This window comes from Strigops habroptila, chromosome 2 (assembly GCF_004027225.2).
Source record: "Strigops habroptila isolate Jane chromosome 2, bStrHab1.2.pri, whole genome shotgun sequence".
Taxonomy (NCBI): domain Eukaryota; kingdom Metazoa; phylum Chordata; class Aves; order Psittaciformes; family Psittacidae; genus Strigops; species Strigops habroptila.
Genome location: NC_044278.2, coordinates 44,013,911 through 44,029,336, shown reverse-complemented (window position 1 = coordinate 44,029,336; position 15,426 = coordinate 44,013,911). Strand labels below are relative to the sequence as shown.

General features: G+C 38.3%; 1 protein-coding gene across 5 annotated transcripts in view; it reads right to left on the bottom strand.

The window, feature by feature from the left end:
• Positions 1-15,426, bottom strand: part of MAP7D2 (MAP7 domain containing 2) — a 77,754-nt gene that overhangs the window by 12,776 nt on the left and 49,552 nt on the right. The window contains exons 1-7 of one of the 5 annotated variants that reach the window (XM_030476105.1): positions 13,230-13,462; positions 12,929-13,043; positions 11,919-12,017; positions 9,899-10,009; positions 8,448-8,567; positions 5,340-5,488; positions 4,148-4,275 (exon numbers count right to left, since the gene is read on the bottom strand). In XM_030476105.1, the coding sequence (XP_030331965.1) occupies positions 4,148-4,275; positions 5,340-5,488; positions 8,448-8,567; positions 9,899-10,009; positions 11,919-12,017; positions 12,929-13,028 (707 nt within the window). In that variant the 5' untranslated portion in view covers positions 13,029-13,043; positions 13,230-13,462. Of the gene's footprint in view, positions 1-4,147; positions 4,276-5,339; positions 5,489-8,447; positions 8,568-9,898; positions 10,010-11,918; positions 12,018-12,928; positions 13,044-13,229; positions 13,472-15,426 lie in introns of those variants that run through there. The other 4 variants (XM_030476101.1, XM_030476106.1, XM_030476103.1 and 1 more) reach the window with 4 other exon arrangements.

The window sequence follows — 15,426 nt, the reverse complement described above, 5'->3', positions numbered from 1 at the left end:
CAGAGAAAATAAAGCACATGTAGTACATGAATCAGAGGTCACATCCAATTTTGTCCACAAACAGCAAGGGAGAGAACAGCATGCTTTCTTGAAAAGCCAGGGACGTGACCAGCCACTGGTTACAGCAGTTCAGAAGGCTGACTGTAAATCAGAAATCTGCAGCAATGCCAGAGCTGCATTTTTTTTCCTATCTTTCTTAATTCAAGAAAAGTTCTGCTAAAACCACACCAAGCACTAGCATGTTCTCAATGCTGCTTTCTGAGATTGCTCTGGTCGAAAGCTGTTCCTGCGTTCTGACATTTTTGCTCTGCTATCTGTAGTATTTTCTCAAAAGCAGTTTTCTTTCACTTTTAGTTTTGATCCTTTCTAGCCAGGAACAGATTAATTTTCTTCTTTACACTTCCTAACAGCACAAACTCAGCAAAGGTCTATAGGATAGTTATTTTGATAGCTGCATTATTACAGATGTTTTCAAAATCTTCGATTGGCCCATTCTTGGGCTACCTGCTGAAAAATATCAAAATAATCTTGATCCAATATTCTCCCCATTGTTTTTATCTCTCCAGGGCAAAACAAAGATCAAGAGTAGTAAATGTAGCACGTATCCAATAATAATCTATATAAAATCTAAAACTAGGTCACTGCAGAACATAGCAGCTACTTCTGGGAGGAATTTACCACACGTAGACAACTTTCCAATAAACAATTTTTTGCCCCTTCTTCTCATGTGAGGTAATGCTTTGGCAAAATAATGTAACACTAAGCATTCAATTTTTATTCACTGGCTTATACTATAGCTTATCTGAAGACACTTAAGACTAAATCCTACTTCCTTGACTCAGTCATGTCTCATTGATTTCAAAGGGACTGTTTACCCAAAGACCTGTGAAGGACACAGGCTTTACTGCTTTGCCGATCTATAAGATAGGACACTTGCCTATTCTCTGAGGGATACTGCAAGAATAATCTGATTAATGTACAGATCTTTGAAGACAAAGCATCAGAAAAAAGTTACCAAAAAATGCTATTATTGATTTTGTGAAAGATCTGAAGAACAGGAGCACTTTATACAATCAGTATCCAATAGCAATTGTAAAAATAAAAGATAATTTCTCAATTATCCCAGCTCCCTAATTCATTAACTTTCATCTTTGTCAGCTGATCCACGCTGGATTCAAAGCAAAAATTTTTGGTTTCTTTCTTGTGTGACATTTCTTGATATATTCACCTTTTCAAGTATCTTCAAGCTTTGAATTCCTTCCTTGCTTTTAATTATAGCTCATCATATTTCTGCTTTTTCACCCTTTTCTCCTTTTTAGGTCCATATTTGTTCACTCATGTTTTCTTGGATATTATGTTTTTGGGCTGATCTTCTTTTATTTCTCAGTAAAATTTGTACCTTCAAACACTTACATTTTATTGATGTATTACTGAAAGTCTATTCTGACATCAACCACTGTCTCTCCTTAGTTTGAAGTTTTATTGTCTTGTTTGAGCCTGTTTCAGTTACTTTATCATGATAAAAAGAGCTTTTAAATTAATAATTAATGAAATAATACATAAAGAAGATAAGCAACTACAGCACAAAACAAGATGACGACTGTGAAGAACTAGTAACTAGAACAATGCCAAGAAATGTCAAGCCACATATTTTTAAGAAGAAAAAGGCATACAGCTAATTATAATTTAAAGCACTGGCCATACTTGATTCTTTCCTCAACAGCTTTTGAAGTTAAGGTGCTATGCGGGATCACTAACTACTAATGCCATACAATATGTGTTCTTATTTCTTCCAGGGTATTTTTTTGGCCATATGGTGTGCTGGAAAGATTAAACTTGTAAAAGACTGTGAGGTTTGCAAGGAAAACAAGCATTTGCCTACATGTTCAGTCACATTAAAAACTGTAAGTTCCACAGTTAATTTTAAATTAAAAAGATTATAACAATCTAAAGGAAGTTTCCAAAAGTCTCATTGCCTATACCTAAATCCACTGACCAGTTAGATCATCAGCTGGCATTTGAGTTGTATGAAGAAATGTGTCTCTTTTATATAATAATATAACATGGTTATCAGAACGCCTTTTTAAATTTTATTTTAAATTTCTGAGGGGAAGTTTGGAGAGTGCTGAAGCAGAACAGTCTTTCTGCAATCAGTAATAAACACGGATTTAAACTCTATTCACTGCATCTCTCTCATAAGGTCAAGGAGGGTGTTCTAATTGGGCCATGTTAAGATTAAATACTCAGTAATACATTTCTGGCAGTGGTCAGAATCAGATTCTCTTGAGGAAGAGAAGGCGGGAAGAAGGAAAAAAGGATAACTACTGTGGCTCACAATCACAGAGAAACACACAAGTAGGCTTCTTAATTCCTTTAGCAACATCTGCTTTTTCCTCTAAAAACAGTAGTTTATATTCCTTATAGGCATGGAAATATTCTACTATAAAAAGGGTCTCATAATTTGCACCTTGGGAAAAGAGTCTCCACCTTTGCCTAACCTTTTATAGAAATTAGTGCTACAAATTAAGACTGGGCATACTTTTTTCATGAAGCACTAAACATCTGTTTGTTTCACAGGAGCTTTTCATTTTTTCCCCCCCAGATGTCTCTATGATGAGCTATACCAACTTTTTCAATGTCTGCCTATCACAAACCACTTTACTCTCAGTAATCCATTTCCCATCAATCATTTTACTTAACTAAATCTTTCTTGGCATGTCTTTTATACTGGCTGAGTGAACTGAAAGATGCACTCTGAACAGGGAATATCAGTACTTACAGAATAATACATATTTTTATAGCTCGAACTTTTCTCTACACAATTTGGAGTAACCTGCTCAAAACCTGCTCAAAACTGTAATGTAAAAAAAGCTGACTGCCATTAACATATCGTATCATTCTATTTTTTACTGAATTTATGTAATTCAGAACCTGATGACGTTATTGATGTACATTTGAGAATTTTTAGCCCTATATTATGAACCAAGAATTGCAATTTCCCAGTTGCATACAAGGGGTTGTCTGAAACAGAAAGAATGCCCAGAGTCACAGGGTTTCCTTTATTTTGCCTGGCACTAGATTCGCACACAATATCATCCTCTGTTAAAGGCTATGCACTCAGAGCTGAAACTGAAAAGGAACACCGGCTAGTTTTTGAAGCAGAAGAAATGTGTGAGAAAGGCGCTCATCAAAGACTGGCTCAGGACACGGCCAGGTTCAGATTAAAAAAAAAAAAAAAAAAAAAAAGAAAATAAAAATATCAGACAAAAGGAGATAATCTTCAAGACAGAAGTGGGACCCAGGACCAGGGTTTGGGGGGGCAGAAAAAACGAACCCAAACAAAAAAAAAATCAGACAACTACTGTATATCATGACTACTTTAGCATACTTCTGCATTTGAGCCAGGCTTAATATCCTGTTCTAAGAAAGCTGAAGACACATTTGCTTAGACTTGTGAGTTGCAAGCTGTGGTACACAGACTACAGTTCTGGGTGTCTGCAAAAGACAACTAAAAAAAGCCACCCAATCGCTCGTAAGCCCAGATATGCTGTAGGTCCACAAACTCTGCATTAAAACAAAAAAACCTAAAACCGAAATACCCAAAAACAGTGAAACACACACACAAAAAAAAAACCCCACAAAAAGAAGCACAAAAAGCAACAAACCCAGAGAGGTCTGCAAATAAGCAAAGATTAAAACCGATGGTTTAGATGACGCATAGTTAAGAACATTTACGGAACCAGATGGTCACGCCAGCAATAGGAAATGCATATATTAAATGCTGGAATTTCTAGGTAGTATCCATGTTCTGTGCATTTCTGCACATTAGGCAGAGTTTCTTCAAAACCAAATAAAACAAAAGCATGTTTAAATGTTAAATAAAAGTTAATATGAATTATGAAATGCACCACAATAATTTCAAAAGACTGAGAAAAGGCAAAGACGTGTCACTAGTGAGCACTAACACAATCTCATATATATCTGTTCATCTACATATCTCTCTCCCTCTCTCTCCATCTGTATATGTGTGTGTGTATAACTAAAATTAACTAGATTTTGTACAACACTTCAAGGGAAGTTCCTCAAGAATCTATGTCTGCTCCTAAAATGCTCACAGCATATTACACTGCTAATAAGAAAGGCATACTTAGGTGTCGCAGGTGATGCAGATCTTCTGGACATGGCAGCAGGAGAATCAGACCTTCTTAGAGGAGATCCCATGCCCGATGATGAACCAGGTGTCGCAGGCCGCTTCTCTTTCTTTACCTTCTCAGTCTAGAAGCACAGTTCATTTTAGTTTCCATAATTTGGACCAACACATGAAAAATATATTTAATTGTTTTATTAACAAGATGGCATATAAACAGATTTGCGTAACATACATTTAAGGTAAAAGTTTTTTAAGCACCAGCTCACAGCTGAGCTGCAATAGTTTTTTATTTTATACAGACATAACCTCCCCCAGTGTTTTGCATGGACACCGTATACAAGTTGCAGGTAAGTAACACCACATCAGAGCCTCTCCAAGAGTTCTTGGGAAGGGTGGCAGCACTGGGTGGAGTTTTCTAAATCATCTATGTGCTCCTGCAACACATCTTGGACATGATCAGTCGTGCACCCAGGCACCTTGCAGAAATTCTGCTAGATGTGACACTGTGAATCACACCTAACAGAGGCACTACACAAATCTTTAGCTCCCAGCTTTGGCCCTCTCGCTTGCATCTAATTTACATGGCATGAATCCCCCTACTATTAACTATTACAAGACACAGAACCTTATGTGAATTTTACAGCTCTAGCATAGATTTTTTTTGAGACATGCCTTATATTATGTAGACTCACTGAAGGTGAATGATGTGCTTTTTGCTTTTCTAGAAGCTACAGTGGATCAATAATGAATCTTTTAAGCAAATGGCATTCAAAATGTCCACAGAAAGAGTTAAGCAATTGGTATAAAACTGAGGCATTGCCGCTTGGCAAGTTTCTGAAATATGTGAAGCTTGCTAATTAACCAGCAAGACTGGTCATACTCAGTAGAGATCCTATTTGTCATCCCTGTTCCCAGAAGTTACAGGCAAGTCCAGAAATGCAGTTCAGTGCCAGAAATCTCAGTTCCCTGAAAATAAAGGTGTTGCTGTTCCAAATACCAGCACAGATTTCCAGGAGGAGGAAGATATTAAAATGCTGCTAAACAGGAGCACAAAAACAAGGCTTACTTTCTTACTGCTGTTTCTTACAACAGGGTTAGCACTTTATTTTTATGAATGTAAAGGGAAAGATAACAACCAGAAACCACATCAGTTTACCCAGAGGTGAAACCAAAACCACCGCAGACCCACCTGAGTAACTTCAGCTGCAGCCGCCCCTTTCATGGCATTCGAAGTGGAGGGCGAAGTTGCCTTCTTTCTGTCAGTGCTTCGGGTAGGGGAAGGCTTGTAGGGAGATTTAAGAGGACTAGCTGGTGCTACACGAGGACAGATATGGAATACTAAAGAGTTATAGTACAATAGCAAGAGCAAAAGGGAGCACAGACAGAGGAAGTAAAGGAGACGAGAAAACAGCATACTGTTATGTTATAATGGTCAAAGGTAGTCTTCAAAGTTTTTCAAAAAGTGTTTCAAAAGACTGCATTATTCAACATGGTCCCACATCTGCTAAAAATGCCTAGACTTAAAGTAACATTATATAGGATTTTTGTATTTTTTTTTTATTATCTCTAAAATATCATTCTTTTCTATAAATCTTGAACAACCTGACTGTGATTCTTTTTAGTTCTGAAAAGTCCAGCTTCCTTTGCATATGATAAAAAGAGTAATCAAACAATTCTAGCTGAGTGACTTTTGAACAAATACTGCAGAACAGAAAACAGGTGACAGAAGTGTAGGGAATTTATTTTTTAAGAGCCTAAACATGGCAAATACCTTAATTTCTTGTCAAAATAATACTTAAACAAACCCTACAAAAAACAACCGGCCCCAAACCTAAACTAAATGCTGCTGTAGGTATTTCAGTTATTGTCATTTATGGCAGACATCAGTTTGAGTGTGACACATGCGTTACAGCTTACAGGGCAACTCTTCCTGGGTATTTTCTCTTTATTTGCAATATGAACAAGATTTTTTAAAACGGGGACATTTTACCTCCGTTTTTGTTTATATTGCCTTTGAAGATGAAACTTTCACATACATATAGAACAATCAACAGAATGTATGCTTTTTTAATAAGACAGACACTAATTGTAATCATATGACAGTGCGTTTCCAATTTTATTCAACCAAGGTCAAGAAGGATATTGACTTTGGAAAAGCAGTAATTATGCTCAAATGTAAATGAACATTCCAATATTCCTTTTCCTATTCCAATTCATATTTCCAATATTTTTTTATTTTTTTTTTTTTTACTGGGGGCAGTCCGAAAAATCTCATAAGAAACCTTTTTCGTAAGAGATTTTAAGTTTAACTGGACTCGTGTATTCTTTGACTGACTTTCCGGCAAGTTGGCAAAAGTTCACTGACTAATAAAGAAAACTGTTCTGAAACATGAATGCTGCTCAAGATGAGTATTTTTACTTGAAGTGTAAAAAAAAATTAATTCTGTGTGTCCAATAACAACCGTTTCCCTGAGTATCTCAACTGAGAGTGACATTAATAATGCCTTGCCCTAGCAAAAGAGTCTTAAATTCAGGGTCCTTATATCTAATCTTACAGAAAATGCAGGAGTGGAGCAATTTTGACCGAAACAATGTGATAAAGCACAGTATCAGCTCTTGAAAAGGAAAAGCCCTCTTCAGGAAGCTACTTCAATGCAGAGGAGTACACAACAAATGGGAAATCTCTCCCTCAACTCTTTTGCTGGCAACTACTGACAAAACTGTCCATTGCCACTCTGAGTACTGATGCTGTTTGCAACCTGTGCTACAGCCTGATTGCCTTGGGAGGAAATGACAAGAGGATGCTAGTTCAGAGGGCTGTTCCCAGAATCAGTGCTCCTGTTTTCAGCTCAGGTAAAAAGCAGTCTGCAGGCCAAATTGTATCTGTGTTAGCCACGCCAGTGTGCTACTTACAGATCCTGCATTGAAGAGAAAGCTGGGAGTTTACAAACAAAAGGAGTGGGGAAGGACAAAGGGAGTCCTTATTGATTTCTTCAGTATCAAATACAACATGGAAACCAACATCTGTAGGTGGCCCTAGCAATTCACCTCGTAATTTTAATCAGAATATACTGATCTAATTTTGGGTTGGCTTTTGTTCAGTCTTAGCAGTAGCTGATCCCTGAGCAGTAAGTAAACTGGGAATTTTCTCACAGGCCTAGACTATATGACAGTATTTCTGCTTCCAACAGATGCTGCTTATAATGTAGAAGAAAGAGAAATAATTTTAGAGCCATGCAATATCAATGTCCCTTTGCACTGCAACAAAGAAGTAACGCACAAAGGCAAGTAGGCTTACTTTGCAATTCATTTTCAAATAGCTTTGTATTAAAAGCACAGATGTAGAACCTGAGCCTATTTCAGTCATGGCCTGTGAAAATACTTACCATAATCTTTATGGTAAACTGTCTAACTAGTCTAACTAGTTTTACCCTGAAAAAGTGTTTCCTTTTACAGACAGGCATATGGGTGTGGGGTTTGGGGTATTTATTTTGGGGGGGGGGGGGGTTGTTGTTTTTAATAAAAGTAAAAACAGCTGTTAAACTTTTGTCCTTGTTTCAGCAAACATTAGTGTCTACTTATAAAGCTATACCTGGTCATACTCTGGAAGTCAAGCACTTACCTAACTAAGTATTAGGTTGACTGGAAACACTAGTTTTATAGATATTTGCAAAATAAGGGGTTTATTAAGACTGCCATTTAAAGACTGGAACAGTAACTATCACCTCTTAAAAAGAACAATAATTTCTGCAACTGACACCTTCCTATCAGTGTCTGTGCATATACACATACACAGATATACATATATATAAAAATACACATACAGCCACACACTTAAAGGCAAAAAGTAATTTAACAGCAAAGAATTGGAACCCTGGTAAAAATAATTAAGGCTTAAATGGAGCACTGGGACTTTCGTTCTACATACTGTCCGGGTATGAAAGGGGATAACATTAATATGTCAGATAAAGCCTCTGAAAGATGTCACACACTCGTCTAAAAAACTGTTTCTTAAATGAACATATTCAATTTCCCACTCATGTAGGTTTTAGTGATTTTGTTGATTCAATTTTTTGTCTGTTTTTAAAAAGAACATAGTTAAAAAAAAAAAAGACATCCCGAACAAGACCGACAAGATGATGTGCACTGCTATCAAGAACAACTTAGTTCATTCTAAGTTCTGTACTACCATGTAAATTGTCATTTGGTTCATAGTACTCCATTTCTTTCAGCAACCAGTCAAATGCAACCAAAACCATACCTTAATGGTTTCAAAGTGAGTAATTCACATTTTTACCTGGATTATTGTACTCAGAAAGCATTAATGTACTTCTGCTTCTGGCTAAAGATGACTGTGTGGGAGTCAGCAGTCGAGAAACAATAAAGTTTTCCATTGGACTAAGATGCATGCGGTGAGCTGAAGGATGGAAGCAAATAAAATAAAATTTTAAATACAAACAAATAAAAAAATGTTACACTAAAACAACGAAACAAAATGAAGAAATGATGAAATAAAAAAAAAAAAATCTTGAAGTGTTTGAGATTTAAAATATTTAAAGGTAACTTTCATTCCCTCTGAAAAAAAAAGATCTTTCTAGTTTCTCCATCACTTTAAACTATTTTCCCACCTGTACAATAAATATAATAATGTTAAGACCATGTTGCATATTATTCTTACACAAAGGGAGGTTCCATTCCGCAAAATGGTTGCTTTCATGACTCAGCATGAAAAAGGTTTCTCTTCTTCCCCAGTAGAAGAGGTGAAACATTTGGTGTAACAGCGCAGCTACTCACTAATGTGCCAACCATACCGGGACTGCATCTAAAATTTGCAGTCTCACCGAATTATGTAACTCTTATTTATACGACAGGCCTGCATTCCTTCCTACTCCATAAATGTGTCAACTATATAAGACATATTTATAGATGTTGCTGTTACATGCATATGTATACAGCCATCTATCTTAATAACCTCAGAGCTACTGATGAGTTTTTATTAAGCAATTCAGAAATGAAAGTACCTTTTCATCCTAGAAACAAGCCTCCCTTGGCACTTATTTCACCCAACATATATATTTTTTTTCTCATTAGTTTAAAAAAGAAAAAAAAAAAAAAAGAACAAAAAGGAGGGGGGAAGAAAGGTTAAAAACAAAAAAGAAACCCACAAAACAAATGAAAGAAAAAAATCCAGAGTTCACAGTGGGGTAAACCCTTCAGTCCTCTCTGTAGTGTTTAGTAAGCACTAATCCTGCAAGAAGATGATCATCTTTTGTGGAACCCCTCATGGATCAGATTTTCAAATCAAATTAAAGGCCTCTACAAGTCTGGTCACCAGACTGAAGTCTCCCAGGTGGCTCACTGGACATACTTCTGTGCATGGCACATCCCCTGTCTATTGCTGAGCCACATGCTTGGTTTGCTTGTTTTTCCTTGTTTGGCTAGAAGAGCACAGTTATAGGGAACTGCTGCAGTCACAGCATGTGCTTACAACCCTGTTTGCTGGAGTATCAAAACTTGAAAAAGAATCAGTTAAAAAGCCCACAGCATTTGTTGCTGGACCAGGATCTCCAGCACAGCAGCAGTCTTGGGACAGGCTGCAGAACTATTTCACTGTATTAACTTACAACCCCTCAAATATTCTTTTGAGTCACAGACATAAACAAGTTACATAGCTATATGGACAGTAAGAAGAAGTGCTTTAAGCAGAAGGAGAGTTTATGCTCGTAGGAGACCAGCATATTCACTTGCCTCTGTCGGGGGAATGTGTTATGGCCGCTGTGGAGGAGGAGAGGCGCTTACTGATTGGCGATTCCATTTGCTTTGGCAGATTCATTGTAGAAGCTGAAAGTTTGTCACATGCTGCAGAGAGACGCATTGAAGATATTTGTATTCACATCATAGTATTGATAAATGCTCCAAATTAACCTTGAATTTGTACTTGTGGCCCTTGCCCCTGATCATAGCACTGAATGAGGCATGACATAAGCTCTTTCTGGCTGCTGGAGGATCAGCATTTTATAAAATGTATGCTGGGATGCAACTTTTCTGCTTGTGAATTTCACATTCTAGTTTTACAACAGCCTATCTTTTGTACTGCCACAGGCAAATAACTATGCATCAGATACTAATGAGTGAAGCCATGCTGATACAAGATATTCAATGCCAGCACAAGCAGAAAGTTACTTAAAGAAAACTGCACACATGACAACTCTGAACTCCTAGTCTCCATCCCCTCTCCCCTCTACTTTCAGTCTAGAAGAGCTGGGGTAGACCTCAGGTATTACTCTAATACAAAAATGAGATAACCAACATTTGTGTGTTTGCACAATGAGAACTCACTGTTTCAATGACTGATGTGGCACCAGCCGTTTGGCTTTATCTTTTTGTGCTGGTACTACCCCAAGGGCTTTAACTGTTCGACAAAGTCGGTTTGAGCACAATACCTATTTCCTACCTTAGCATTCAACTGCTAATGTTCAACTGAACAACAAAAAAATGTTATTCAAGTATTACTGCAGCGTACTAGTATATGACGATCACTGCATGAGACTCAGAAGCTAAAAACATAGATGCTGTGTCCTTAAATTTGAATCTCATTTCTTTTGAAAACAAAAATATTTTCAGCCAGACACATATATGTGGCCCTAATTCTGCAGCCCCTAAGTTACTGCATTGCCTATTACATCCACCGAAACGTTGCCCCAGTGGGGTCTCTAAGATTTGCCTCCGTCTCATACAGTAAACAATACAATTTTCTACATTTGCCTTTTCAAAAAAGTTGGTACAATGCTGGTGTGCTGCAAAACATCAGTTGCACATCCAAATCTCTTCCTACATGAGCAAAATTAGTACAAAAATTTGAATCTGTTTGCACAGAAATAATAGTTCTGAGACATCATGGGCAGAACAACGTTTACTGTGCATTCAGCAGGAGTAATAGCCAAGCCTAGCCCCTCCTTTGGGGGGAGACATGGAACCTAGCTCTTAAAAGCACGGCTAAGGACATTTGCAATCAAAATCAGAAATCCCATATGCAAGACATTCTTCATTTTGGAGGACTCATCTACCTCACAGTCTTTTTCTGGCAATTAGGAAAAAAAAATTTAAAAAAAAAATGACTGAACAATATAAAGTAAAAAAAAAAAAAAACAACCCCAAAAAACAGAAAAACCCACAACCCACCAGAATTGCTTAAACAAAGTCAACTACTTGAATTTGTTACAAATACCAGCCTGGCCAAAATCTGCTTCAGGACACTGAAAACATAGCATGGCTGTTTAAACTAGATTTGCTTGTTCTTAACACATTGCAGAAAAAAAGCCCTTGAGAAGACTGTTCTGATGAAACATGGTTTGGGTAACACATTTTCTCTTATTGTGCAACTGAAATGTTTTTCAACAGCACCTGCACCTGTGCATGTCCATTAGAACTGTCAAATAGATGTGTAATTATATTTGCACACACACAAACACAGAGCACCCGCAGAATTAACAGGGATGAGAATCTGAGCGGTACAAGTTTACAGTGAGTGAGAAAACCATGAAATGCCTCTACAGTGCTGGAATGCGAGGCATGCACTGCTCCATCGTGGCAAAATTAAAAGGAAATTAAAAAGACATTTGGCCTACAACGGTAAGGGTAATGCCGTAGAGTACCACACTGAAATAATAAGAAAACAGTGGTTAGGAAGGACAAGATCAGTGGATGGATTAGAGTGATTAGAACGGTTATAAACAAGACACGATGGTATTGAGATTCTCTGAAATACCATTGAGGGAATCAGCAGGAGCAGTAGAGGTCACAGGGTCTGGAGGAAGGGTGTTGGCAGCTAAACCTAGAACAGGGGGTGGGGTATTTTCTGATTCACCTACACAGCAGAGAAATCAGAGCAAAAAGAGGTGAAAGAAATTATTGAATAAATTGGGGGAGCTGGAATTAAGCATAAACTGCATCACAAAGACAAACTGGTTTCCTTCTCAAAATATAAAAGACTTCTTTTATTACCACATATAATTTCCTGGCTTTTTTGATGGCATACTGTGAAAACTACGGTGTGAAATTGAGTTTGCCTTTTAAGAGTTAAGTATATTTACACACCATTTAAATATGTCATATTTCATCATTACCTAAACACGTAAATTTTTTCCCCATAACATTATTCAAACCTGACAAATTTAAATAAAGTATATGATTTAAACAAAAAACATGCATCTTTTTGAAATATAAAAGCAGTACGTGACTGATTGCATAATAAAAAGAATTTGTTTGGAAGCCAAATCAAAAAGAGCAGCAACAAAAAGTATGTGGGGGAAAAACACCAAACTATTTTAAACTGCACATGCTGCATAGTCATCTAGAATTTCCTGTCAGGCTTTTAGAAGCACCAAACAAAAACAGATCATCTTTTGCAAGGCTCAGACAACACTCGGTCCTTTGGTGAATATTATATTTGCTAACTGTGTGCGTGGGAAGACAATGCGGGAGAAGAGAATAAGGGAGAGAGCATAAATTTTAATTGTAGCATTTAGCATCCTCCAAACAGATTCTGGTTACTCTATCAAACTGAACAGCATTCCTAAAGTTAGGAGTGACCTTTTTCCCCAGAAGGTATTAGGGAGAAGAAGCCTTTAGAAGCAATTACAAAGCATTTATTCACGCCCCAAGGCAGTAGCCCCTACAGTACCACCCTAAGTATAAAATGCATCATCCTTACTATCTCCACAACCTCATGCATTTTGCACTTCAAGATCTGCAATGCAGGCAGCCTCTTTCACTTACCATCTCTGCCTCCTGAGCCTGCAGCCAGTGCTCCTCCCCACGACCATCGCTTCTGCTTCTGTTCCAGCTGCTGGCTGCGTTCAAGGGACCGACGCATCATGGCTTCTAAACGTTCCTGGTTATATTGGTGCAAAACCAGAAACCAAATCTGAATCAGTTCTCTGAGGGCTTTTTTTTCCTCCTCCTGAAACCACACTAAAAATACACAGTTCCCCTATTGCTCCACACATGATGATTACAGAAACTTGCTTGCAATATAAGAAAAAGGGCTGAATAAAGAAGGTACCAGCATGCTACCTACCTCCAGATATGTGTATCCTTTGTCTGCAAGCCACTGAGGTCACTACAGAGGCCTAAGTAAATAACACAGGTTGCATCACTGCCTAGCATCTGCTCCTGCTGGTGAGGCTGCTGCTGCGCTCCGGACTTAATTTGTATAAGAATAATGCTCGACAAGCATTAACTCCTTCTTGTCTATGCAGACCTCAGGAATTTTTTCCCATCCCTTCCTGAGCACAGCTAAATTGCTGCAATGCCAGTGGCTCCTCCTAGCCAGGCAGATAAATGATCACTTCAAACCCAAAGTAGGTTACTTTGCAGGATGCCTAATTTATTTATTTATTTTCACAAAAAGTCTCCTTTCTTCCACTACATTCTTTACAGTCAAGGCATGTAAGAGCTTCTGATTTATTTTATTCTCCCCTAGTATATTTTTTTGTACATGCCCAGATTGTGTTCTTCCAAAATTTACTTTTTTTCCTGCTCCACACCCATGTTCTTCTCCATGGCTTGATGAGGTAGGATTTTCAGATGGGGAAAACAGGATTTCTTCCCCCCCCCAAATCCTGCTTTTAACTACCTTTAACTTACAGCTACATACAGTTGCCTTACTGCCTCTCCACCTCCTTCTAACTCTCACTCAAAGACCTCCATGCAAGTTTTGTTCCTACTTCCTTCTTCTGCTAGTTTCTCAGTGGTTTTTTGCTGTGGTACTGATCTCTGCACCTTTTCCTTCCTTCAAGCTGATAAAACCTGGTTCTCCCCCATCCACCATTCCATCACCTACCAGTCTATTCCTTTCCTCCTCTCAGCACCTGATTCGCATCTGGCAACCTCTTCACCTTCACATAGCAGCAGCCCAACCCCTATCATGAAAGACAAGTCTATTCTTGCTGCCGCCCAACTCCTGCCCCAATGGTTTTCAGCCCCTTGACCCTATTAGTATTTTTGGTCCTATTACTTACCACTTTTGCTATGTCCTTCTGGTCTAGTATAAAACTCCTACTCTATCCACTTCAAACTGTTGATCCTGCAGGCTTCTGTGACATCATATCCCCTTCAATTTTTATCAGTCCCCTGCTCTATCTCCAGTTATCTTTTAGTAGCTCAGATCAACTGTGTGGAAAACCTCTCCTGCATCTCTTGGCCAGATTACTTTTTTTCACTGATTTATTACTTTGGTCTAGGTTTACTATTCTCCTTCCCTGAGATGTTTCACCACAAAATTTCAGTCTTTGTTCAAGCATTCAGTCTCATTCAGTCTCTGCACTGATGTTGAGCCTGTTGTCTCTGATGGAGCAACTTCAACAGATCAGACCCTAACATCAGGCACCTCCAGTAACTACCATGGCTGGAACTTTTATGCATGTACCTGTAAACTTTGTGTTACCTTTCTGGGGCTCTGGCTATGGTCAATGGCTTTCTACAACACCAGATACTCTCTCATCATCTTCTGATGATCTGCAATATATTTTTGTCTCTTCAACATCTTTGAAGAATCTCTTCTACTTCCATGATTTCCAGTAATTTGTTTCTGGCCTCATTTTTTCTACCTCATCCAACCCTGCTACCAGTTATCAATCAATTTCAACAGCAAGCCACTACCTTTCGTCTTGAAGCTCTCTTAATTTTACTACAAATAACTTGTACCATAAAGAATTTCATTATATTACCCTCTATAGAAACAGTGAAAAAAGGCAATTCTCACACACCCTTTCTATCAATTCTCAGCTCTCCTGTCCCTGTTGCCTTTCAGCCAGGTGACCCACTCTGCTGCTACAATTTCTGCTGCCATCTCCAGACAGAAGATGTTTCAATCGTGTTCTAAACTCTCACTTTAGTGTTGCCTCCCCTCTATGTCTTTAGCTCACATTCTATGAGGTAACATCATTCAAAGACCACTGAAAGCAGGCAGCTGCTTCCCTGCCCTCACTCCCCGTGCCCCCACCTCCTTCTGTCTGGTCAGTGTCATCAGCATCCAGGCACACAAATGCGCACTCTGCCTCTTTCCTCCTTTTTCTCCCTAGAGCAAATGCACGAAGCAGCACAAAGCACAAGCACAGCCTCTTCTGCAAAAGCACACAAAAATCCCACAGTTTTGATAGTGAACTCTACTTGTTGTCCATGTCTTGGGTATGACAAGAAAGCAATCTTCCAGTCTCTGGAATCCAAAGTCACTCCTCTCCGATTTAGTTTGCTACAGTCTTTCTTTCTTCTCT